Raw genomic sequence first — 26,303 nt, forward strand, 5'->3', positions numbered from 1 at the left:
ATCTACTGAATGTGTAGTGTATTTAATAAATGTTAGTTATACCATAAAATGCTTATAATTTGTATGATACTGTATTTCTCTATAGTAATAGTTATAACAGTGCACTACACTTCATCATGTGACACCTTGATTACTGCAACCTTCTACCTACATTCTGGCCTTGACTAGTGTGTAGAGTCCTTCACAGATACAAAATTTGTATCTGCATCCTATCCACAATCTGAAAAAACTGTCTGTGGATATTGCAGGGCTGTACCAAGCCCCTGACCCCCAGCCATCCCTTAGAGACCTCCTGCCCTGCCACCTGTTCCACACCTGCCATACTGTCTTCCCTGCTCTGGGCAGGGAAGCTACAATTTTGGGCCCTCATATGCAGTGCCACCCTCCCAATGGAGGGCTCGGACACCCTCATGCAGTCGCAGTGACCCAGCTGGGACAGACAGCAGTGACAACTATTCTCATGGTGCCCGCCATTGCCACCTGCTAGTTTAAAGTACAACACCTCTTTCAAAATGGTGCTTGTCTCACTACACAGGAGCACAGTGTGTGTCTACCCTTATGGGTATGTCTACTCTTCTGGGAGTTGTAGTTTACCTCCTCCAGCCGAGTAAGCTGGGGACTGCAACTCCCAGAATGTCCAGTGGGCTATTGCCACATATCACAGCCAACTGCTACGTGATTCAGAGAGCTGGGTTGAAGCCTGAGGGCTGGGTGACAGCCACTCTGTTTGTGTGTGCTGCAGACTTATGCACAGATACAAAATTTGTAACCACATCTGATCCATAATCCGCAAAAATGGTGGATATCCATGGGTTTGCAGGGCTCGACTGGTGTGACCTTTACCCTCCTCAAGTTCATTTAAAAGGCAGCTGCTAAGATAATTTTCTTTACCCATCATTTTGATAACATCTTTTCCCCCTTTGAATCAATCCATTTGCTTCCCTTCTCTGCTACCTCAAATTATTGTCTTTATCTTCAGGGCCTTTCACAGTTTAGCTCTGCCCTACTTACTGACTCTATTATCTCACACAGTGTTGTCATCATCTCCCTGGATTTCCTCATCAATGCTAGCATTGAAGATACTTTTCACCTACAGAACCTTCATGCTTTCTTCCATGCTGTCCTGTATGAATGGGTCATCCTCCTCAAAAGATTGATAAAGCTGCTACTCTATTCTTCAAATCCCTCCTAGATTCGCTTCTACAGAATACTGCCAAATTATAATGGCTATGCAGGTGATGTGCTAAGATTATTGCTACTGATCTGCTCATTTGTCTCCATTCACAAACAGCTACAACAAAATCTCTATACCTACAAATTGTGTACAAGGCTAGTCTATTAAAAAATCACCTTGAATTGCTGTTACCCTGTCCTCCTCCCTCCTCTCCTTCCTTCCCGCTCAACCCCTCTCTGCTTTTGTTTGTTTCTTCTTTTCATTACTACTTTCCTTTACATCTTTTCACAAATAGAATGTTAGTTCTTTGGAGAAAGGACTGTCTGCAGTATATGTCTGTACAGAGTCCAGCACAATGGGGACTCAACCTGGAGGCACTACTGTAATCCACATAATAAACAACAATAATAAGGAAGAGCCAATACATTCCATAATCCACAGAAGTGTATACAAACTGGGTATCTGAAATACGGTTTTATGTTAAAATTGTTTACTCTTGTAGTCTATAATAAGAAGGCAAGAAATACAAATTGCAATTACTAATTTATTTATTTTCTACATTTTTTCATTTTACCATAGTTATCTTCTGTAATTAAAAATGAAACAAAATAACATGTCTCTCAAACATGCATTTCAACCACTGAATGTTCCTTAGAGGACTGTCCTTTTGAAAACAGCTCTGCTATGTGACTAGTCTTGCAATTGTTATTCTGTCCTAGCTCAAACAAAACTGGAATAGAATACAATGGGAGTTTTGCCTGAGCTAGGACTAAGGACTTCAGGAATGTGTTTTCAGATAGTGATGGGCAGTACAGTAGGCAGAGATATCAGACATATTTAATGGTAATGGTCAGAGGCAATTAAGTAGATTTAACTGTTCTTTATACCAGAAAATACTACTTTTTTGAAGAAGAAACTACAACATAAAACAAATGTTAAACAAAAGTATGGTAGAATTCGTTCTATACTTCCAAAGAAAATAAGTGCATCAAAGCCAATTAGCCCAATGCCCTCTTCCCACAAACACATGGGAATATACCCAATTATCTTGAAAAAAAGCCAATTAAAAATAAAATGAATAATCTGAATACCAAAACTTCTAGAATTCATTTGATGATTATATTTCTCCTGAAGCTGCTGTTAATGTAAACTGTGAAATACTGTCGATCTATCATGTTTATAAGCATCATAGACAACATACCCATTCCTCTGTTGTCTTTAAACGTTATATTGCAGTTTGCATTAACAAGTAATCAAAATGACATTAAACATGCCTATTTTTCTAATATAGGTCTTCAGATAACATTTTGAATCTTCAAAAAACTGAATATTCATTTTAGGTACATCAGGATAAACACAGTTAGTCACAGGGATTCTTTTCTTTATTGTGCCATTACAAAAAAAAAAAAAAGAAAAAGAAAAAGAAAAAAAGGTGGTATGTTTATAGAATTAGAAATGTAGGGCTGGAGGGGAGCTCAAATGTAATGTGGGACTATGTCAAAAGATATGTCTACAGTTTCCCCCCATCTACTAGGTCAGTAACCCTGTCAAAGAAAGAAATTGAGTTAGTTTGGTATGATTTGTTCTTAACAAATCCATGTTGGCTCTTATCACCCTATTATTCTCTAGGTGCTTACATATTAATTGTTTAATATTTGGTTCCAGTATCTTTCCAGGTACTGAAGCACAGCTGACAGGTCTATATTCTCCTGAGTCCCCTTTGTGCCCCTTTTTAAAGACAGGTACTATGTTTGCCCTTCTCAAGTCCTCTGAAACTAGAGTGACCAGATGTCCCGATTTTATAGGGACAGCACCTATTTTGGGGTCTTTTCCTTATATAGGCTCCTATTACCTCCCTCCTCCCCCACATCCCGATTTTTCACACTTGCCATTAGTCACCCCATCTAGAACTTTCCCATCCTTCATGATTCTTGAAGGTAATGGCTAACAGTTCAGACATTCCTTTAGCTAGTTCCTGAAGTGCCGTAGAATGAATTTCATCAGGCCCTGCTGACTTTAATACATCTTACTCATGATTAACAGCAATTCATTACATGGGTGTGCAGTATGTGAATGTGGACAGGAGTGGCTGAGAGAAAGGAGTTCCCCCCCTTGCACAATCAACATAAGTTCCAGGCACAACTGGAGTCTTGGCACTCAGGGGATCAATGGGGTCTCTTCCATACTGTCCCAGAAGTGCATATTGTTGGTCTATGTATTGTTGGCCCTTAGAAAAAAAATCAAAATATAAGATCGTTTGTTTTACATTCTTTTGTAATTTTAAAATGGGTCAGGTCACAAATTGAATATGACCTATTACTGTGGCAACCCTGCAGGACTAGTTGGATTATAATGCTGGGTATATACGTTTGAGATGTCATTCTCAATCTAATGAAGAGTGAAATGTTGCTGGTGAATAGGTTTGTCACCATGCATTCTTTTCCACTACACTTACTAATGTGGAACCTTTGAAGGCAAGAGCCAGGTTAAGAACGTTGATGTCCTTTTCAACCATGCCCAAGTGCCAGACTTGGTATGGAAATGTTTTTACTGGTTGTATAATTTCTGTAGGCAATCCTTTTGATTACCTTTTTCTCCAGAGAATGAGGTTTGATTATTTTAAATCCCTCATAGTAGTCACTTAAATTCTGTGCAGAATGCAACAGAACATCTGTTCACAGGACTGAGCACACTTATACTGATGTCCATCCTGCAATATTTATATTACCTGTCTATACAGGGTCTAATGTTGCACCAGCTGGACTCAGAAGGACTTCAACGATTGAGTTCAATGGAAGCAGAAGTAATGTAGGCCAATAATTATAGAGTAATAGAATCACAGAATGTGAGACTGGAAGGAACCTCAAGAAGTCATCTAGTCCATCCCTCTGAGCTGAGGCAGGACCAAGTATATCTAGAGCATCCCTGAGAGGTCTAACCTGTTCTCAAAAACCACCTATTGCAGAGATTCCACAACCTCCGCTGGAAACCTATTCCAATACTTAACTATACTTATAGTTAGAACATTTTTTTCCTATGTAAACTAAATCTCCCTTGCTGCAGATTAAGCTGATTACTTCGGGGAACATGAAGAACAATTGATCATCATCCTCTTTATAAGAACCTAACATATTTGAAGACTGTTTTCAGCTCCCCCTCAGTCTTCTTTTCTCAAGACTAATCACACCTAGTTTTAACACTTTCCTCCTAGGGCAGGTTATCTAAGCTTTTTACCATTTTTATTGCTCTCCTCTGGACTCACTTCAGTTTGTCCACATCTTTCTTGAGCGGTAGCACCCAGAACTGGACACAGTACTCCAGCTGAGGCTTCACACGTGTGGAGTAGACAGGAACAATTATCACTTGTGTCATACATATGAAACTCCTGTTAATACACCCTTGAATGATACTAGCCTTGTTTTGCAACTGCATCATATCGTTGGCTCATATTGAATTTGTGATCCACTATAACTAGAGCTTTGTGTCTGTCACAGAGGTCACAGAAGTCACGGATTCTGCAGCGGCCAGTGTGCATGACCTCAGGGCTGTGCAAGCAGCAAGCTCTGGGGCAGCTGCTCAGGTGGCCCCAGGGACAGCCACACAAGCTGATGCTGGAGTAGCTCTGTGGACAGCTACTGGCTGCTGCTTGGGCTGTCCTGGGCAGTTGGTCCTGGGGACTGCCTGAGAAGCAGTCCCAGGCGCGGCTAGAGCAGGTTCCCCGAGCAACTGCTGCTTTGGCGGCTCCAGGCAGCGGTCCCCGTGGCAGCCGGAGCAACTACTGCTTTAGCAGCCCGACAGCTAGTGCTGCTGGCCGTCGGCCCCTTTCTGCAGCAGCGGCTCCCCAGGACACGCCCCCCAGCAGTGGCTCCCACAGCAGGCCTCCCAGGGTGACCCCCGCAGCAGCCACCGCCCAAAGATTTATTCAGGGCTATTTATAGTATAAGTCATGGACGGGTCACAGGCTGTGAATTTTTATTGCCCATGACCTGTCCAAGACTTTTACTAAAAATACTGTGACTAAATCGTAGCCTTAACTATATCCCCTAGATCCTTTTCAGCAGTGCCTAACCCAGGGGTGGCCAACCTGCCTAACCCATGGGTGGCCAACCTGTGGCCCCAGAGCCGCATGCGGCTCTTCAGAAGTTAATACGTGTCTCCTTGTATAGGCACCAACTTCGGGGCTGGAGCTACAGGCGCCAGCTTTACAATGTGCTCACTGCTCAACCCCTGGCTCTGCCACAAGCCCTGCTCCCACTCCACCCCTTCTTGCCCCCTCCCCTGAGCATACTGTGCCCTCGCTCATCCCCTTTCCCCCCACCCCCCACCCCCCTCCTGAGCCTCCTGCACACCACAAAACTGCTGATTGAGAGGTGTGGGTTGAGAGTGGGAGGCGCTGATCGGCGAGGCTGCAGGTGGGTGGAAGGCGCTGGGAGCGGAGGAGGAGGGGAGGAGCTGATGGGGTGTTGCTGATGTATAATTGTGGCTCTTTGGCAACCCCAGGATCAGGCTGAATATATGAATATGGTAACACCTGTTTATAAAATACATGTTAAAACCAAAAAAATATATATGGTATATTTCTTTGAAAAGCTGTTCTCTATCTCAGAAACAGCCTAAATACTATTTAATGTTGTTGCTGTGTTAACAACAGGAGAATAAAACCCAAACAATTTCCCCTCAACATGTTTCCAAGTTTTTCATATACACGTTTTATATGTAATGAGCTATTATGTCCTTTTCTCAGTTCAAATTATCCCCACTCTCCTTTTACACCATTTTGTACTTCAGTGTGTGTAAATAAGAGATGCTCAATTAGCTACAGGTAAGAGAAATCTTGCACAAGTAACCTAAAATTTTCTACTTTTAGAGTGCTTGACTTTGCAACCTTAAAGTTCTTTTAACATAGATTTTTGTAATTAATTTTCTAAGATTTTAAATAGCAAACTGAAAAAACCCAGAAATTTAATTATGTAGAACTACACCGATCCCTACGTGGGTGAGCATCAGGATTGGAACCTTTAGGTCCAGTGCACAGATCTCTACTTTTTCAGCTAACATAGTAACTAGTGGCAATAGTGGGCTTTTATGCTCTATGTGGCCCAATCACTACAGATGAATAAGACATATATCGGTATTTTGCCAGTGGGTATCACAGCTATTTGTTGACAGGCAGAGGAACACTGAGACTCAGGAATCCTGGGTTCAATTCCAGATTCTGAAGAGTAGAATAGTATAGTGTTTATAAACCCTTCTGCCCCTACCCCCACCCTGTTCCTAACCCCCGCCCCATTCTACTCCTGCCCTGCCTCATCCTCCTGTCCCTAGCAGCTCTTGTCCTCAGCCCTTGCTCCCTTATTCTTATCTCTTTCCTTTAGCTTTTGCCCATTCCCCGTTTGTACCCTCCAGTCCCACCTCTTTCTGCTCCTATCATCGATCCCAGACCCTACCTTGTTCCACACTGTGCTCCTATACCCCTCCTCCCAACTCTTATCTTCCTCTGCTCCTTTCCTCCCCTTTCTCAGCTCATGTCCTTGTCTCATCTCTACTTCTATCTCCCTCTCTCCCACTACTGCCCTTGTCCCTATTATGCTTCTATCGCTAGCCGATGTTCTTTTTCCCTCTGCTCCTATATTATCTCCCTTCTGCTCCTGCCTCATTCCTTGTTCCCCATCTGCTTCTTAACCCTTTACATTTGAGTCAGGCTACATTCTCTATATCCTCCATGCTGCGTGGGTGCTAGCAGGAGGCATGGCGAGCACAAGAAAGACAATTTCCCTGATCTTAGCTGAGGTATCCCATGCCACAGTGACTCCTGGCAGCTGGGAGGTGCAACCAGGGCTTTGGAGTGGAGCCTGGAGCTGGAGCAGCTCCGGAGCAGCGGAGCTGCAGGTTTTTGCCTGGAGCTGGAGTGGAGCCAGTGCACAGCTCCAAAGCCCTGAGTGCAACTGTAGGGAAAGCCCGGCTCATCCCCGTAATCATGGGATAGAGCATGCTCAGGCTCTCTGTTGAGATTCTTCATGCACAGTCTGTTTGCATGTAAGAGCTCTGTGGGGATGGAGCATACTCAGTGCAGATGGAGTCTACAGAGAATTTAGCTGCCAATTCTGATGACCCTCTACTGAGTATGTGCAAACTGTGTTTTTTCAGAGGCTTATAACTTGGTAAAATTTGAGGATATTTTCTTGGGGGCTGCTAAAGGAACATCTCTAACACCCCCGCCAAAACATGGAAGTGCTAGTGCTTCTCAATGAAATAACTATAAGATTTTTCAACATAGACAAAGTAACATATTTTACCTAATCTCATTCTTGGAAACAGCGGAACCATTTTAGTGGAAATTCCCTGCCCGCCCCCCCATCCCTCAAAAAACCTATAAGGTAGATACCCTAAGGTAGATACCCTAAATGGAAAATTTCAGCCCCAACAGTTAAAGGGATTTTTTAATGGAAAGTGATAAGCAACCTTAACTACAGCGGTTAACTACCATCTCTTCTTATAATAATATAAATTCTTTATGAGGTGGGAAACAATCTACTGAAGGTAAGACTACTGCACACAATCCCTACTGCCCAACACAACAATAGATTAAATTTAGTGCAGACAAGATTAAAATAATGCAAGTTCAAAATAACACTTTGAAGTACTCATACTAAGTGCCATTATACAGAGTTCAAATAAAACATCTGCCTAATATACATATTAAGATTGCCAAGCGATTAAAAAAATTAATTGTGATTAATCAAACTATTAATTTTAGAATACCATTTATTTAAATATTTTGTATGTTTTCTACATTTTCGAATATATTGATTTCAATTACAACACAGAATACAATGTGTACAGTGATCACTTTACATTTATTTTGGATTACAAGTATTTGCACTGTAAAAAACCAAAAGAAATAGTATTTTTCAATTCACCTAATATAAGTACTGTAGTGCAACCTCTTTATCATGAAAGTTGAACTTACAAATATAGAATTATGTACAAAAAAACTGCCTTCAAAAATAAAACAATGTAAAATTTTAGAGCCTTCAAGTCCACAAAGTCCTACTGCTTGTTCAGCCAATCGCTAAGACAAACAAGTTTATTTACATTTGTAGGAGATAATGCTGCCCGCTTCTTGTTTACAATGTCACCTGAATGTGAGAACAGGCATTCACATGGCACTGTTGTCACCAGCGTCATAAGATATTTATGTGACAGATGTGCTCAAGATTCACATGTCCCTTCATGCTTCAACCACCATTCCAGGGGACATGCATCCATGGTGATGACTGGCTCTTCTCAATAACAATCCAAAGCAGTGCGGACCAATGCATGTTTATTTTCATCATCTGAGTCAAATGCCACCAGCAGAAGGTTGATTTTCATTTTTGGTGGTTCGGGTTATAGTTTCCACATTGGAGTGTTGCTCTTTTAAGACTTCTGAAAGCATGCTCCACAGCTCATCCCTCTCAGATTTTGGAAGGCACTTCAGATTCTTAAACCCTGTGTTGAGTGCTGTAGCTATCTTTAGAAATCTCACATTGGTACCTTCTTTGCGTTTTATCAAATCTGCAGCGTTCTTAAAGAGTTCTTAAAATAAACAAAATGTGCTGGGTCATCATCTGAGACTGCTATAACATGAAATATATGGCAGAATGCAGGTAAAACAGAGCAGGGGACATCTTCTCCCCCAAGGAGTTCAATCACAAATTTAATCAATGCAATTTTTTAAAATGATGTCGTCAGCATGTATCAGAGGGATAGCCGTGTTAGTCTGGATCTGTAAAAGCAGCAAAGAATCCTGTGGCACCTTATAGACTAACAGACGTTTTGGAGCATGAGCTTTCGTGGGTGAATACCCACTTTGTCATCAGCATGGAAGCATGTCCTCTGGAATGCTGGCCAAAGCATGAAGGAACATCCAAATGTTCAGCATATCACCTTGTACCTTGCAATGCCAGCTACAAAAGTGCCATGCAATTGCCTGTTCTCACTTTCTGGTGACGTAAATAAGAAGAGGGCAACGTTATGTCCTGTAAATATAAATAAACTTGTTTGTCTTAGCGATACAAGAAGTAGGACTAAGTAGAGTTGTAGGCTCTGAAGTTTTACTTTTTTTTTTTAGTGTAGTTATGTAACAAAAAAAAATCTACATTTGTAATTTGCACTTTCATGACAAAGAGATTGCACCACAGTATTTGTATAAGGTGAACTGAAAAATACTATTTTTATAATAATTTTAACAGTGCAAATATTTGTAATAAAAAATATACACTTTGATTTCAATTACAACACAGAATACAATATATGTGAAAATGTAGAAAAACATCCAAAATATGTAATAAATTTCAATAGGTATTATATTGTTTAACAGTGCAATTAAAACTGCGATTAATCACAATTAATTTTTTTGAATTAATCACGAGTTAACTGCGATTAATTGACAGCCCTAATTGATGGCATTCCTTCACTGTGAATACTGCAGTCAGATATGGTCATCCCATCTCAAAAAAGAAGTAGCAAAACAAAAAGGATCCTGACAAGGGAAATGAAAATTATAAGAGGCATGGAGAGATTTCCATATAAGGAGAAATTGAAAAGATAAGAAGTATCACGTTTACAGAGGAGGCAAATATGAGGTTATGTGTTAGAGTTATATAAAACAATGAATACTATAGAGATCATTCTCATCATAATACAAAATCAAGGAGACATTGTTACAAGTCATAATTAACACACGGAGCTCACATTACTAAGACAAAAAGTTAAGCAAGATTAAAAAAAATGATTAGTTATTTAAATAAACAATGAAAACCATCAATCTTCATGCTTTAAGATAGAAGTCATCCTCTAACAGCTCGGGGTTAGGAAGAAATTTCCCCAAAGTCATGTTGCAAAATTATGCATCAGATGTTTTTACATCTCTCTCAGAAGTATCTATCCTCAGAAGCACCTTGAATGCAGTGTAGCGTAGTGGACTGAGCACCAGAAAGGGACTCTAAATACATTGATTCTATTCCTGGCCTACTAGATAACCATGGGGAACTCATTTCACTGCCTTAGTTTCCCCATCTATAAAATGAGGATGATAATAATACTGAACTCCTTTGTAAAATGTTTTAAAATCTACTGATGACAAGTGTTATATAAGAGCTACATACTATTACTGGGAAGTGTCAGAGCCAAGGCAGCCTAACCCAACTAAATGAACCATAGATCTGAACTAGGGTGGCTATGACAATTCTTATGTTCCTAAATTGAGCTAGATGAAGGCACAGAATAACAAATGTGCCATGACTCCGAATGTGTAACTTATATATATAAAAAAAGGACTATGGTGCTTGTACCATAGGGCAAAAAAAACAAAAGTTTCTGATTAATATTTTCTGATGTGGGATAGACTGTGGTGGACCACATGCCAACTTAGTAACTTGGACTACATACCCCTGAAGTGGAGAAAGGGGAAGTGATAACCCGTCTTACACTTTGTACATTTCTGTGTGAGATAACTGAGCCCTGGGAACGTGTCCTATATTTCTCCCTTTCCCACAATCTGAAACAGGATGTAGAGCCAAAAACCTACAGTAAGAGCATTAAGGTTGAAAAGTCAAGCACATACAAGTTAGGAAATGCCAGAGTTCAAGTTTCCTGTACAAACTTAATTTGGCACAGTCTTTAAATACATGATCACATACCACATTTTCCAAAGGATGTCTGCCTCACTCGGTCCATGAGATGGACCTGCACGGGGGATGAACCAAAGTGGTGTAAGGGATGATGCAGGGGCTTGCAGAAAGAGTAAGCATGGTCTTGCGGTTAAAGCAGATAAATGCCCCTTGGAGAATTGGATTCTATCATTGCCTGTGTCACAGACTCCCTATGTGATACAGGGCAAACCACAGAAACTGAAATTTTCACAAGTGGTTATTGTGTGTTATCAATTTTCTGGGTAACCAACCTGGGACATCTATTTGCAGAAATGCCGAGTACTCACAGTTACAGCTGAGGTCAAGGTGAGCTCCGCACTGAACATATAAAATGTTAAAACACTAAGTATTCTATAAAATTAGACCCTAGTATTCTCAAATTGGGTCCTTAAGGTGCATGAACAATCGCAATACTGGTATTTCCTAACCTTTGAGTGCTTGATTTTGCAAATCAATGTTCTTTAATTTTTTTTTAACATAATACATTATAATAGGTAACTACTGAAATGGCTCAAAATTACTTCCTATGCTCAAACATAAACTAGAGACTTCTTATGGAAAAAAATGCATAGATAGTTTAGCTAAATAAAGACAAAAACTAAGTCATGCAATCATTCAAATGATTATATCTCACTGAATTTTCCTGTTTGCTCTTACTTCACCTGCATCACATTCGACAAGGTAATAATTTATGATAATCATATGAAAATATACAATTAATATTCATCACCTCTCATTTCTCATCACTTTAGATGATCAGTAATGCAGAGTGAAAATACTGTCAGATTTCTAATTGCTTTGTAATGGGCCTGAAACAGGGAAATCATTAAAGACAAACAATCTGTCACTTGTCTGTTACCTTAACTATCTATCATTATAAAAGAAAACTCATTAAAGAAATTGCTAATGAGCTACAAAAGACTGTACTGAATGTGTCCCGCTGTACACTTTTCAAGAATACTGTAAATCACTTAAATAATTCCCAAGACATTTTCAATCATTTTTGGGGAGATTTATTGGAAAACATATTTTGGGGGCATTTTTTAAAAGCTACTTGTTCTCATCATCATGACATTTATTCTATCATATAACAAATCTCCTTGGAGACAAACTTCATTTTTCTTTATGCCAGTGATAAATTTGAGCCAATTAAAGCCAATTTTTGAGGGTCTGATCACCCACAACCCTGATTTATTATGTTCTCTTTTAAAAAAAAGCAAAACAAAAAAATTCCACCTTGCATTAATCCATTTAAAGTTTTGAAAATCCTACACCTTCCAAGGGTTTTCTGCAGCCTGATGAACAACCCTTACTTAATCTTGGCATACTCACTGATCTAACTTTATGCAATACCGATTACAAATAGTTGTCTATTGTGGTAGACAAAAGAGTCATTTTCAGGAGAGGGAAATCAGGATTCAGCACTTCCAATATGAACTGTTTGACTGAACTGTCTACTACAGATGTAATGGAAAAGCCAGTTCGGGAAAAATCCTGCTCCCCTTACTCAGAAAACAACAGTCACATTGAAAGCAGTAGGCCAGAAATCCCAGTGGTGAGACTAATACTGAAATCCTACAAGCAGTTCTGGCATCCATATTTTAAAAAGAATGTTGAGAAATTAGAGCGAGTGCAGAAAAGAGCTACAACAGTTATTTAAGGTCTGGCAAAATGCCTTAGAGAGTCTTAGAGAGAAGTGCTCAGTCATATTGAAAAGAAGACTGAGAGGTGACTTGATTACAGAATATCATAGGGAGAAAATACCAGGTACTAAAGTGCTCATTAATCAAGTGGAGAAAGGCATAACAAGAACCAATAGCTGAAAGTTCAAGACAGACAAATTCAAATTCAAATATACAGACTTTTAACAGCAAGGGTGATTAACCATTTGAACAAACTATGAAGGGAAGTGGTGGATTCTCCATCTCTTGATGTGTTCAAATCAAGATTGGATGCCTTTATTGAAGACATGCTATAGTCAAACACAAGTTATTAGGTTCAATATGGGGTAACGGAGAAATTTAATGACGTGTGATATACAGGAGGTCAGATTAGGATTTAAACTCTATGAATCTATTAATCCTGCTCATTCTGAAGTCAATGGGACTGCCTGGATGAGTGGAGAGCAGGATATGGCTTTACATCAGTAAATAAAAATTTAAATAAATATGAAAAGATTTTGGCTTATAGGTCAAGAATCAGGAAAACAACCCTATTAAGGACTGTACTAAATCATATGCATAAAGTTAAGCACGTGCTCACTTGAACAGGGATGGACACACTTAAGTGCTTTCCGTAATTTGGGCCACAGGAATGAAATACACTTTTTAGCTCTTCAGCTATAAAAATTTTCTATCAAATTTCTAATTCCTCAAAGCATACATATTTTATTTCCTCCTTGTCTTGAGAGCCTTTTTGTACAGGGTCGTAAATAAACCAGAGTCTCTATATTTCAGAAAGATCTATCTTTTCATATTTTGTACAACCAATGCTGTTCCTTTACATGTATTATTTATCTGTATTCTTGCTATTCCTTTTTATGCACATATACAACAAATATAAAACCAACACAAACAAAATTACAAAAACAAAAATAATCTAATAACCCTAAATGGCAGTTTACAAAACACAGGCTATTTACCAAAGATACAAATGTAGGGATACTTGGAATATTTTAGAACTCTCATCATGTTGTGAAGAATGTAAATGAAAAGGGCAAACTACATCGTTTATACGTATCTTTCATTGGCCAAATAAAACACAAACTTTGAATTCAATTAATGTCAGCATCTTGAGTAAATTGCAACCCCCTAGCCTTCAAAGATATTCTATTACTCTTCTATCACAATGCAGCATGATAAAAAGTTACAATCTTCAATAAAATCTCTCTATTAAAAATATTAATTGTTTGAACCAAAAAATATTAACACAATTCCAGCATGGATCTGGATTATTCTATATTAACTCAAACTACTTATCCTTACCAGATAGCAATTTCTAACAATACTTCAGTCTATTATGGCAGGTCATTTAACAAAACAATTGTTTAATTTTCTCCCATATCATGCTCTTTTACAATAACTAATGATAACCATTAAAAAAATATACAATATATTTTTAATAAAATATATATTACTTTCCATGGCCCAGATCATGCTGTCCTGTCCACACCTACAGAATGGGGTTCCCATAGAGGAAGTCTCCATAAGGTTCCCTTCACAGAGATCATTAGAGGCCCAGGCCCTGTGCTTTGCCAGTGTTGCCAATGTGTGCAATTTTATTAGAAGTCTTACGATAGTCAAAGCCCCAGCTCCTGGAAAAAAGTGATTACATGAGAATTTATGCTTTTATGTTTAAAAAAGTAAGTTTCTAACCCTCATGACTGAGAAGTAAAACTATGAAATATGACCGAAGTTCAACCTTCAGGCTCAAAAAAACCCTGGATGGCTAATAAACAGAATGCAATTTCTTTAACATCTCACGATTTTTAAGCCAATTTCATACTGTTGGGGGGCCTGATTCATCAGTTTTGAATGTTTGTGGTGCCAATACTGCTTTGCACCACTGCTAGCAAACCTCTGGTTGTGAATGACATAGGCTAGGAGAATTCCAGACAAACAATTCCAGTTTGTTTTATCTTTTCTGGCTTATTTCCATGATGTGCATTCCCCCAAATCCTGTCCACTTCTCCAAGGCCCTCCCACAGTGCAGACCCTGCATGGTCCAGAAGGAAGGATTCTGCTGTGGAGGAAGTTCCTTCTTGTTGCCATGCTTTTATAAGAGAGTCAAGGGCCAGGATCCTCGCAGAATCCCAATTCCCATTGAAATCAATGGGAGTTAGGTGCCAAAATACTCTCAAGTATCTGGGCCATGGTTCTTCCTTAGAAAATCTGGATGCTTGTTTCTAGCTGGTTTAACAGGGAGGAGGATCCAGTCAAAGATGTTTTTATTAGGAGGTCACTGTTTTAGAAGAACAAAAGGTAGGCATGCTCAGAAGCTATTCAAAATCCAGATGGCGGTACTACCCAGTTTATCCTTTTTTATCCAGCGGTTTGCATACTCAACTGGGATGTGGGAAACCCAGATTCAAGTCCCCAGTCTGCATGGTAGGAAGAAGATATTCTGATGTGGGGCTCCCTGAATATCTCCTCTTGAACCATGGATAAATACTTTAAAGAGTCACTGGGTAACGGAGCATAAGAGTGAGAATAACTCTGTAGCCTGATGGTTAGGGCATTCAGCTGGGAGGTAGAATACCCAGAGTACAGTCCTCCTGTTCCAATGACTCCTTATTATTTATATACAGTGGAACAATTTCAACACCAGAGATTTAGGGAGGCCTTCATTAGAATATTCCACAGCTCAGTGATCAGAGACTGCTACGGGGTGAGAGACCCCTGTTCAAATCCTTTTTTCCCCATCAGGATGTGGGAGACCCCAGGTCTCCCACATCCCAGATAAGCATGCTAACCACTGGACTGAAAGTTATAAGGTGGGCACTAGCAGTACCAGAACCTCCTCCTCCAGCTGTTTTATGTGAAGTGAGGCCAGTTAACTCGTTCTCACAAGGAATAGCATAGGTGCCTAAGATGCCTGATTGTAGAAGAGGGGCTCCCAATTGTGGATTGCTAGCAAAGACAGGTGCCTTCCTGCAACCCAGACTTAGGTGCCTAACTGTGTAAGAGGGGAAAGGCTTAGCACAAACCCCTCTCATCAGCATCTCACATAGGATAAGTGGCACCCTGCCTAGCATGATGATTTTTGTGGATCACATTCTTAGGCAACTATCTCTCACCATTCATTGTAAAGGATGCCTAACTCAGGCATTGTACATCCCATTGTTATACCAATGATTTTCTAGGCTCCAAAAAATTAAAAATCTAAATTCCATAGACTGTCAATGAGATTTTAGCTCCTAATTGCCTAAATACCTTTTGAAAATGAAATTTAGGCTCCTAGCTCAGTTAGGCATTGAAACACGGAGCCCACCAACATCTAAATACCTTTAGAAATTTAGGACTAAGTCCCTTTTTGGATCAGAGCCTTTGATCTTACACACAGATCATGTGGATGGATGCTTATGTTTGTGTAGAGCGCTACTGACTTGAATGTGCAAATCCAATTTAAGGGTTGCGGTCTATCACAGCAATTAAATGAGCAGAACAATAGATTTGAATGTGTAAAAAAAGACATAAGAAAGAATCCCAAAAGAGATGGTGAGAACAATATGCATACTAAAAGGTCCAGAGCTGAGAAAACTTTAGTGTGCCCCCCTTTACGTAGTTTTTATAATTTGTAGTTGTTACAAAGATTGTTACAGAATCAAATAGCCTATTTTTGTTTCAATTATTTGACAGACAGTTGAAAGTGCAGTGGAGTGAGAGTAAGTCCCCTATCCTACAACTTGTTCTATCCATTCAAAATCTCATTGACATCAGAGTTCAACAGATATTTTGTTATGCTTATAATGCATTTACTCCCTCTCATTTTGAAATAAAGTGCACATGGGTTAACAGAATTGTATAGCAGAATGTAAAGTTGCATTTTTTAAAAAAATTTTAGGCCTCAGAGCTGGGAGGAAAACCCTCCAAAGGTGCGCTAAATGCAAAGAGATGTAATGGTGTCTTCTTAAGTCTGCAAACACAGACTATAACAGAGGCTCTACTTGCACAATCCTACAACCTGCTTAGTGTCCTCCACTGTAGCAAATGTAGTCTGAGATTGCTCAGAATTGCAGGATCAGCTATAGGATAGTGTACAGCTCTTTTCAATTGGGTATTATCTCAGAAATCTAAATAATGATAATTTAATTATTTCATTGTTGATTATTTTCTTAAAAAGACCAAGCAAATGTGATTATATTATAATAGTTTTTGGATATAGTGGTTGGATATTGGGATGTGGGCAATAAGGAATATGGTTCAAATTCCCCAACAACTGTTCAAGCCCCCCAACATTTTCATAAATGTTCAACTCTCCCTTCAAGGAACAGAGGAAAATCAGAGATTAATTTCCCATTGTCAAAAACCTCAACTGCCTTGTGTGTGTCAAAAACTTAAATCACTTCCCAAACCCACATGGGTGCTAAAAGCTCAAACTGTTCCCTGCCCAACAGTCAAAATCCAATGCCTCCTAACAACAGCTTCTATAATGCAATTATGCACTGTTAATAAAAAAGTTAACATAATTCAAAAAGGTGGGAGAACAAGAAATAACAACAGAGTGGATTGCACTATTTATTTTCATGCTTAATTAAATTAAAATCCCAAATACCCTATTTTTAATTTGACTAGAACTTCATGGAAATCAGCAATACAGTGTCATTGAAACTAGGGACTTTGCAGCAAAATGTAAACCTATTTTGCCTCACAGTCTGCATGTTCTCTTCTGTAACCCCTGAAATAATAATATTTTAAAAATCTACAAAAAATAATGACTTGGTTTTTACCAAATGTAAAAGTACCACATTTCTTCCTGAATTAATACATAATGAAAGGCATCTATTTTACACTTTATTTTCTGTAATAATATATTAAATAAAATATGATGAATAAATTTATTATTTAGACAACAAGCTCTCATAATTTCTGTCTAAAGTCTCTGAGATTATGCTCATCTGGGTTTGAACTATATTTAGGCTTCAATTCTGCAGTGAATTCCATACGGGCGAACCCTATGTGAAACAGATTGCAGGATTGGGGCCTGAAGGCTCAATCCTGCAAACTGATCTATACACCTTGATGGACTGAATTTAACTGATCTTTGTGCAGGGACAGCAATGTACCACAGGAGACCACATTTGCAGGATCTAGCCGTAAGAGAGAAATACCTTGTCTTGCATGAATAGGCTATCCAGATATTTTAACTATATTTACAATATAATTCTTCTCTGAAAAGTGACTGTAAATTAACTCATGCTTAATAAAAGATACAGAGACTTAAGTGAAAAAATAATGTTTACTTTTTTTACTCCTGTTAACTCTGCAAAAACCAACACTGCTCTAAGACAGGGATCCGAATTCTCTTGTGACTCATGCCTCATCAAAATAATTGTTTCCTAAATTGCATTTGCAGGGCATTTCTGCCTTGTGTACTGCATTTCAAGTCTTTATTACATGGCCAGTTTTACTCTTTATTACACAGGTATAGAAAAGGACAGAATTTTACCGCACAGAAGCCTTTTTACAATACCTAAGACAGAAGGAACTCACCTTGATTCTTAGTTCTGGAATGAACTTGCAGGTCAGATGATAGCTATTTTCCCCATGCAACTGTAAAGCTACTTGCATCTATACTGTCTGCATTACTTTATCTGACTATTGCAAGATGGCACTGTCTTTGGTGTGCTGACAATCTAACTAACCCCCCATTAATGGTCACAGGACAACCCCAATGGCCATACTGCCAGCTCTTCACAATACCTCTCCGTTGCACAATGGCAGCACAGCCTGGCTTAGAATAATAGAAATGTAGAACAGGAAGGGATTTCAAGAAGTCATCTAGTCTAACCCCTGCGCTGAAGCAGGATGAAGTACACCTAAACCACCCCGACAGGTGTCTGTCCAATCTGTTCTTAAAAACCTCCAGTGATGGGGATTCCACAACCTTCCAAGGTAAGCTGTTCCAGTGCTTAACTGGCCTTATAATTACTTTTTCCCCTAATATTTAAGTAAATCTCCCCTGCTGCAAACTAAACTGACCAATTCTGGTCCTACTCTCGGAGGTCATTTAACAATCTTTTACATATTTGAAGACTGTTATCACATCCTGCCTTAGCCTTCTTTTTTTAGACTAAACATGCCCAGTTTTTTCAACTTTTTCTCATAGGCCATGCTTTCTAAACACCTTATTCTTTAATTTTTTGCTCTCCTCTGGACTCTCTCCAATTTATTCAAATCTTTCTTAGTGTGATGCCCAAAATTGGCAACAATATGGGGGTTAACCTATGAACACGTTGTTGAAAGAATGATCAAAAAAAGAAAGCAGAATGCAAACTCAAACAAACTGCGTGAACTGAATTTGTTTGGATTAATATGAGGAAAGGTCTATGAATGATCAAAACTTGTGTTGATTTTCATTTACTTTAAATGAGGATGCCATATCCTTTTGGATATTTACTTTCTAAGAAATACTTGCTACCTTGCTCAGCTGAGAGAATGGCAGTAAGCACTGAGTTGGGCCAGGAGACTGGAGCATCATCACCATCACAGCTGCCACCACAAACTAGGGCTCAGGGATTTACCACTGAGGCACATGCATCTTTTTTCTGATACTAAAAGATGTTCCTATCAGCACAGATAGGGAGAGGATACCAGAAGATATCACCATTTTCATGGCCATATGGTGAGCAATTCATAAAATCTGACTCTGAGGATCCTGCTCCCTCAATCCCAATCCTCTGTCTTCATTGCCATCCCTACTTCATTCCTTCTACCTCTCTTTTTGCTTTTGTCTAATAAGAATCTGGCTGAGTCAGCAGGGCCCAACCTTCTAATCTAAAATCTAATCTTGCAGCACTTTAGTATGGTGGCTTGGCTGAGAGAGCAGGCACCCTCTGGCTTGGTAAAAAGATCTACCAACCAGAGGGAACTGGGATGGGGCAATATTTAAAGTATATGAGGGGAAGGGTCATGAGGAGTTGCACACCTAGAAAAAATTAAAATTTTATATCGAGTTGGGTCACTGAGGGGTGAATTTTAAGCACGTTTTTAATGACAGCGGCTACTTCCAGATGATAGATTAACAGAACTGTAGGACTGGAAAGTACTTCAAGAGATCATCTAGTTCACTGGCTCTCAACCTTTCCAGACTACTGTACCCCTTTCAGGAGTCTGCTTTGTCTTACATATCCCTAAGTTAAACCTCACTTAAAAACTACTTGCTTACAAAATCAGATATAAAAATACAAAAGTGTCACAGCACACTATTACTGAAAAATTTCTTACTTTCTGATTTTATTATATAATTATTAAATAAATCAATTGGAATATAAATATTCTACTTACATTTCAGTGTATAGTATAGAATAGGATAAAAAAGTCATTGTCTCTATGAAATTTTAGTTTGCGCTAGTGCTTTTTATGTAGCCTGTTGTAAAACTAGGCAAATGTCTAGACAAGTTGATGTGCCCCCTGGAAGACCGCTGCATACCCTGAGGGGTACATGGACCCCTGGTTGAGGACCACTGATCTAGTCCAGCCCCCTTGCACTGAGGAAGGACCCTTCCCTAACAGTTGTATGTTCTCCCTGTTCTTAAAAACTTCAATAAAGGGGATTCCACAATCTCCCTTGGAAGCCTATTCCAGAGCCTAACTACCCTTATAGTTAGAAAGTCTATCCTAATAGCTAACCTAAATCTCCCATACTGCTCCCATTACTACTTCTCCTACCTTGAGGTATGATCGCCTTTATAACAGCCCATAACATAGTTGAAGACTGTAATCAGTCTTCTTTTATCAAGACTAACCGTGCCCAGTATTTTTTTAAATCACATAGGTCAAGGTTTTCTACTTTCTAATCACTTTTGTTCCTGTCTTTTAGATGCTCTCCAATTTGTCCTCATCTCAAAGTGTGGGTCTCAGACTTGAACACAGTACTGGTGCCTCGCCACTGCAATAGAACAGGACAATTACCTCCTGTGTCTTACCTATGACACTCTTGTTAATACACTCTAGAATGATATTAGCCTTTTTCTCCACTGCATCACACTGTTGACTCCTATTCAATTTGTGATCCATTATAACTCCCAGATTGCCTACACAATTATTCCCCATTGTGTAGTTGCACAGTTGATTTTTCCTTCCCAAGTGAAGTACTTTGCACTTATCTTTATTGAATTTCACCTGGCCAGACCTGTCGGTATGATATCTCCCCCCCCCCCCCCCCCCACACACACAGTTTTCAGAGCACTTTAAGCAGAGGCGGTGTGGGGGATGAGTTGCTCTCTAGGGACAGGCTGGGGTAGGCTGGCCGGGAAGTGGGGACGGGGGGATCTCTGGCTACGGGAAGAGGTAACTTTCTGGGGAAGGAAGAGGGTTTTAGGTCAGGTGCCCCCGGGTGTGGGACCCACAGGAGTCTGCGTCCGCCGTGAACTGGGGCGGTGGAGCGTGTTGAGCCGCGGGGTCTTCGGCTCTGGTCGCACCTGGGGACCGGTGTCCGTGGGCGTAGCCAGACAGTTGGACAGGAGAGTTGTGGCCGCCCCAGATTTCGGCGGCCCGAAGGAGTGTTGGGGGGTCTCCGGCCGCCCCGCTGTGGACGGGGGTCCCAGTTACTTACTGGGCGTTGCAGCCGTTCTGGCAGATCTGAAGCTCCCTCTGTCGCCATGGAGACAGCGTCAGCCCAGGCAGGGCTCCACTTCCGGTTGGTGCTTTCGCCAATAGTGCCCGGTCGGAAACAGCTCCTCGACGGCGCTGGGGTTCTAATACCGCCCTCACAGCCGTCGCGCCCTGCCCGAGGTGCCGGGCTCTCGTCCCGGCCCGACTGAGAGTAGCGTGTTTCTTTCGGAGGCTAGCGCTGGGGCACCAGGCTGTCCCGTGTGGAAGCTGCCGCCGCCTGAAGTCGCGCTTCTGGTCAGGTCGGCGCCGCCGCGGAGGTAAGGCCGGGGAGTGGCCGTACCTCACCCTGTCTCGCGCCCCCCGGGGCAGCGGCGCTGGGCTCAGACCCGCCCGACAAGGGACTAGAGACCTGCGTGTTTGAAACCCCGGGGCTGCTGCAGGTTTGGCGCCAGGCTCGGCTCGGGACTCCCTGGTGCTCACCCGCGTTCCAGCTAGTGCTGAGCAGGCAGCTGAACTTTTAACTTGGGTTACCCGGAAACCTGCAATGGCCTTGTCTGCGCGGGGATGAAGGTGGGAAGTATTCAGCGGTAACTACTGCGCTGGACGTGCAGACAAGGCTTGGACTGTATTAAACACAGGATACAGTACTCGCGCTTCTTCCCTAGGGAAGACAAAGGGCGTGACTTAGTCTGAAATAACTTTGTGTGGATGCTCTTGTGCTTTCTGAGTGCCTTGTTCCCTTTTGGTTTATGTATTTTATTTGGCCCCTGGATTGCTAGGGTTGCCAATTTTTTGGTTGGGAGTATTCCTGGGGGTTTACATGACATAATAGTTAAATAAAAAGTAATCTTTAATTCCTGGAGGCTCCAGGACAATCCTGGAGTGTTGGGAACTCTATGAATAGCACTAGCTGTAGATCAGTGGTTCTCACACTGTGGGTTGGAATCCCAAAGTGGGTCACCAGGGCTGGCTTAGACTTGCTGAGCCTAGGTCATCAGCCCTGGGTTGCAGGACTCAAGTTATAGTCTCCCCCACCTCCTTCCTGGGGCTGAAGCCCTTGGCTTCAGCTTTGGCTCTCCACCTGAAATGTTGGGGCTCAAGTTTTGGCCCCCTCACGTGGGGTAAAGGGCTTGGGTGGGATTAGACTTCTGTCTCCCCTCCTGGGGTTGTGTAGTAATTTGTATTGTCAGAAGGGGGTCACGGTGCAGTGAAGTTGAGATTTTGCTACCCACACGCTTTATTTCTTGTCTGCCTTAGACTCTGCAATATGTGCCAAAGCATGATTCGTTATTTCAAGTGTAGCTGCACCCTTAGCTCAGGGCAAAGACATTTTCAGCTCATGTTATGTCATAGAAGAGAAATTAGATCTGTTTCTTGCACAAAAGCAGAAGGGGTTGCTTGTATCTGTGCTCCAGCTTGAAAAACGTTTTGGGATCCTTAAAGGTGATAGGTGCTATGTAAAAGAAAGAGATTTTTCCCATTATATACAACTTTCTCTAAAAGAGCCAGCAATCTCACTCTCTAAATATATGTTATTTTTTATGGTACCTTCCCAGAAGTTTGTTTTTAACTTGTTTCTTCCCTTCCATGTTAAGAAAATTTTGAGTGCTCAAATTTAGTGGCTGTGATCGGAAGATGTTTCTGAAAAATGGTATAATTATGGGTGGTCCTGTAAAATATTTGTGTTTTACCACAGAGCTGAGATCTCACTTAGTTGAAAGATTCCTGACTGTGATCCCAATCTTGCAGTTAGTTCCATATGAATGCCTGTGCTGGCAATGAGTTGGTTGTAAACTTGGGTCCTAAATGTATTTTGACGTCTAACTAACTTTTTTACCCATTATCATTAAAATTAAGTTTTAATATTTGATGTTTCCTTTAAAGGCATCAACCTGAAATTTGAGCCAGTTTTAAAAAAATAGTTAAATGTACTTTTAGGAATCATATCTGTTCAAGAATCCCATTGCTATTTTTTCTCATTTTACAAGCACATTTTTCTATATTTTTAAAATAAATATTTAACAGTTGTTCTGTGAAAATGCTACATAACCAGAAAGGGTAATTATGATCCTGGCCCTACAATGTGATGCACATGGGCTGACTTGTCATCATGGATCTCATTGCTGGATTGAGGTTTAATTGCCTACATGTGCAATACAATGCACAAAATAAACTGAAAAATTTTTGTTCTCTAATCTTTTAAGTATGGCTTGCTATAGCATAGCAAGTATATGTTACTTGTAAAAATTGTAGGTTAAAAATAATTCAGACAGAAGTAAATTCAGGACCTTTTAAATTTTGCAAAATAATCCTTAGGCATTAACCTAAGTGAATTAGTAGTAGCAATAGGAAATGGCATTGGTTGGGTGAGGAACAACCTTTGTAATTGTAGAATTATGAAAATGATTGACTGTATTTTTGACTATTACAGGTATTTTTGTGTGTTAACTCAAAGGAGAAATGTTTGAATTGAATTCTCACATATTGAATGGGAGGCTGCTTCATGATTTAAAAAAAGCAAAAGTGAAATGTAAAACTACTGATTTAAAAGGAAAATGTTTGTATAACTTAAATAGCAACGATGCTACCAAAAACAGTTAAAGGATTTTTTTAAAAGACTTTTGTAATGTTCTTGTCACAGAACTAAATGTGCTTTTGACTTGAGTAGTTGAACAATTTGAAATGGTATATTGTGTTTTCCTGTCAGTTTTCCTATATTCTACTTAGAAATGGAGTTAAAACAGCATAAACAAGTTAAATCAATCCAAATTTCAGAAATATGTATCTAATCTGTTAGTTGTTTAAATTGTTGAGATTATAATGTGAGATTCTATGTTCCATTGTGCAGCAGAGGGGAACAAAATGGCAGAAATAATACTGGGGAAAGGCGGAAGACATATTGACCATGTGATATGTTGCACATTTAATTCTCACACCAGACCGCGCTTAGACTCCCCCCACATTTCTGTAGCAAAAAGGTCAGTATGAGGAAGTTAAAAATGGTGGAACAACAGAAAGGGAAGGAGATAGGAAATGTACAAGGCATGATTCCCTTAGAAACAATAAATCAATCAGCCACGGGCAAATCTGCCTCTTTGATTTTAAGTAATAAATCCTATTTGGCTGCATATGTTAAACAGTTATCTGCATTGTGGCATGTGACCTCTTGCTGCCATTGTTAGGATGGGATTGAGGGGTGGAGTCACATTCTCCCATGGTCCCATATTTTGTCATGTTTCAAGTCGCTCACACATAATCCTTTTAAATGCACTCTAACTTATCATTACACTTTCTTATTTATTGTGTTAAGCAGATCTCGAAAGAAGCCACTTCCTAGTTAGTCACATAATGGCCTTTAAACATCTACCACAAAAAGACTGGTATAGAATTCTGGGTGCAGAACCATCAGAGAACCTGACTGAACTGAAACAGAAATATCAGAAGCTGGTATTATTAGTAAGTATATTTTACTTATTTAAATAATGCAAAAATAAAGTAACTACTGTTTTCAATTTATAAATTCTGTATAAATAGAACCAAGTGTAATGAACGTTATAATTTTGTATGTGAGTATAGGTATCTCTTTAAACTATCAAGTGAAGCTCCAGAGCATGTGATTTTCTTATGCTGGATGAATAAGAGGTATTCTTATTTAATACGGATTAATTCTGGCAAGTTTTTTTTTTTTTTTTGTTTTTTTTTTAAAGTACTCCTAGTTACTTTATTCTCGGAAGCAAATTTCATTTGCTACTGCTATTGTCTCATTGTTTCCTTGAACTCCTTTGTCTGTATCCATCTATTGTCTCTTGTCTTATACAAGAGACAGCAGGGACCATCTTTTTGTTCTTTGTTTGTACAGAGCCTAGCACGATGGGGTATTACTATGTTAATACAAATAATTAATTTGCAGTCCTTCCAAATCACTTTCACTGGATATGGAAGTGTACTGTAAATGATGTGGTTCCACTACTTATTGAGTGAATACACAATTTCAGAAACCTGTATACCCAATGTTCATTACAGAGCCCAGTTATGGTTTTCCAAACCTTCCAATGGCATGATTGGTTCGGGTAGGAGATAGAGCCACACACAGACACCCTAGCCATTTCTGTCCACAAAGAAGTGGTAGGAGTATAGTAGAGTAGCAGAGCCAACTCCGACTCAGAAGCTACAGTGGCAAGTGAAGAGCAATTCCTCCTTCTGCCTACACTGAAATTTCTTGCCAAGTTATGGGGTTAGGGTAAAGTTTTGTTATCTGCATAAGAATACAACATTTAACTTCATGTTATTTTCAGAATTGTTGAATATTATATATACTGTTCTGAAATCAGGAGTTTATAAAGCAGCCAGTGGTTCAGATACTAGTTGCAGTTATTACCAAAATTCTGTAATTGTAATAGCTCTAACGGCAAATGGTCACTAGCATCAGGCATTATAGAAGATGCAATTGTTATTTTGTAAATAATCTTGCTATGAATATTTTCTGGAAAGTGGCAGATGTCGCAGTCCATGCTTTCTTTTTGTCATCTTCAAATAATACCTGCTGCTTTGTTTGCTTTTTTGCCATATGCTATTTCCCTTATAATTGCACATAGGTAATATTAGCATTCTGAATGATCATACAGATGTAAACTTTGTAGGTTAAAGTTAAAGGTCATGCCATATGTCATTGGAGTGGTGATATTTCTCTACATTTGTAGTATGTAGTGTGAAAGGTCAGGTCTGACCTTAATTTCAGAGTAATAGAAAGGCGAGCAAATATGGCTATATGGGAGACTTGCTACAATTGACTCACAAGGGTATACTCACTTAAAAGAACTGATTAATTTCTAAAATATAACTTTTCCCCCTAACTATAACTTATTTCAAGAAGCAGAATTATTTCATAACTAGACAATGAAATTGTACTTAGATACTCATGTTGCAGTCAGTATTTTTGAATGACTAAAATGATTTATTATAATTTTGATTATTTTTCCTTTATTAAGTTTTATTTTTGGAGTTTTAGACTATGAAAATGTGTTTAACTGAAACATGTCATTACACAATTTCTGGATAATAAAACATACAGTATTACAATCTCCAGATATTCAATAATCTGTGAGATAGGCTTAAAAATCATGAATGTTTTAAAATAATAAATGTTTTGTTTGCCTTCTG

At 39.6% G+C, this 26,303-nt stretch overlaps 2 protein-coding genes across 9 annotated transcripts in view; one reads left to right on the top strand and one right to left on the bottom strand.

The window, feature by feature from the left end:
- Positions 1 to 21,257, bottom strand: part of DCDC1 (doublecortin domain containing 1) — a 426,134-nt gene extending 404,877 nt beyond the window's left edge. The window contains 1 exon segment of the mRNA XM_030562124.1: positions 21,145 to 21,257. Coding sequence (XP_030417984.1) covers positions 21,145 to 21,192 — 48 coding nt within the window. The 5' untranslated portion in view covers positions 21,193 to 21,257.
- Positions 21,258 to 21,276: 19 nt separating this feature from the next.
- Positions 21,277 to 26,303, top strand: part of DNAJC24 (DnaJ heat shock protein family (Hsp40) member C24) — a 67,373-nt gene continuing 62,346 nt past the window's right edge. For 3 of the 8 annotated variants that reach the window (XM_030560264.1, XM_030560269.1, XM_030560270.1), the window contains exons 1-3: positions 21,467 to 21,730; positions 23,992 to 24,121; positions 24,457 to 24,599. In XM_030560264.1, coding sequence (XP_030416124.1) covers positions 24,492 to 24,599 — 108 coding nt within the window. In that variant the 5' untranslated portion in view covers positions 21,467 to 21,730; positions 23,992 to 24,121; positions 24,457 to 24,491. The other 5 variants (XM_030560267.1, XM_030560272.1, XM_030560266.1 and 2 more) reach the window with 5 other exon arrangements.

This window comes from Gopherus evgoodei, chromosome 4 (assembly GCF_007399415.2).
Source record: "Gopherus evgoodei ecotype Sinaloan lineage chromosome 4, rGopEvg1_v1.p, whole genome shotgun sequence".
NCBI classification, from domain to species: domain Eukaryota; kingdom Metazoa; phylum Chordata; order Testudines; family Testudinidae; genus Gopherus; species Gopherus evgoodei.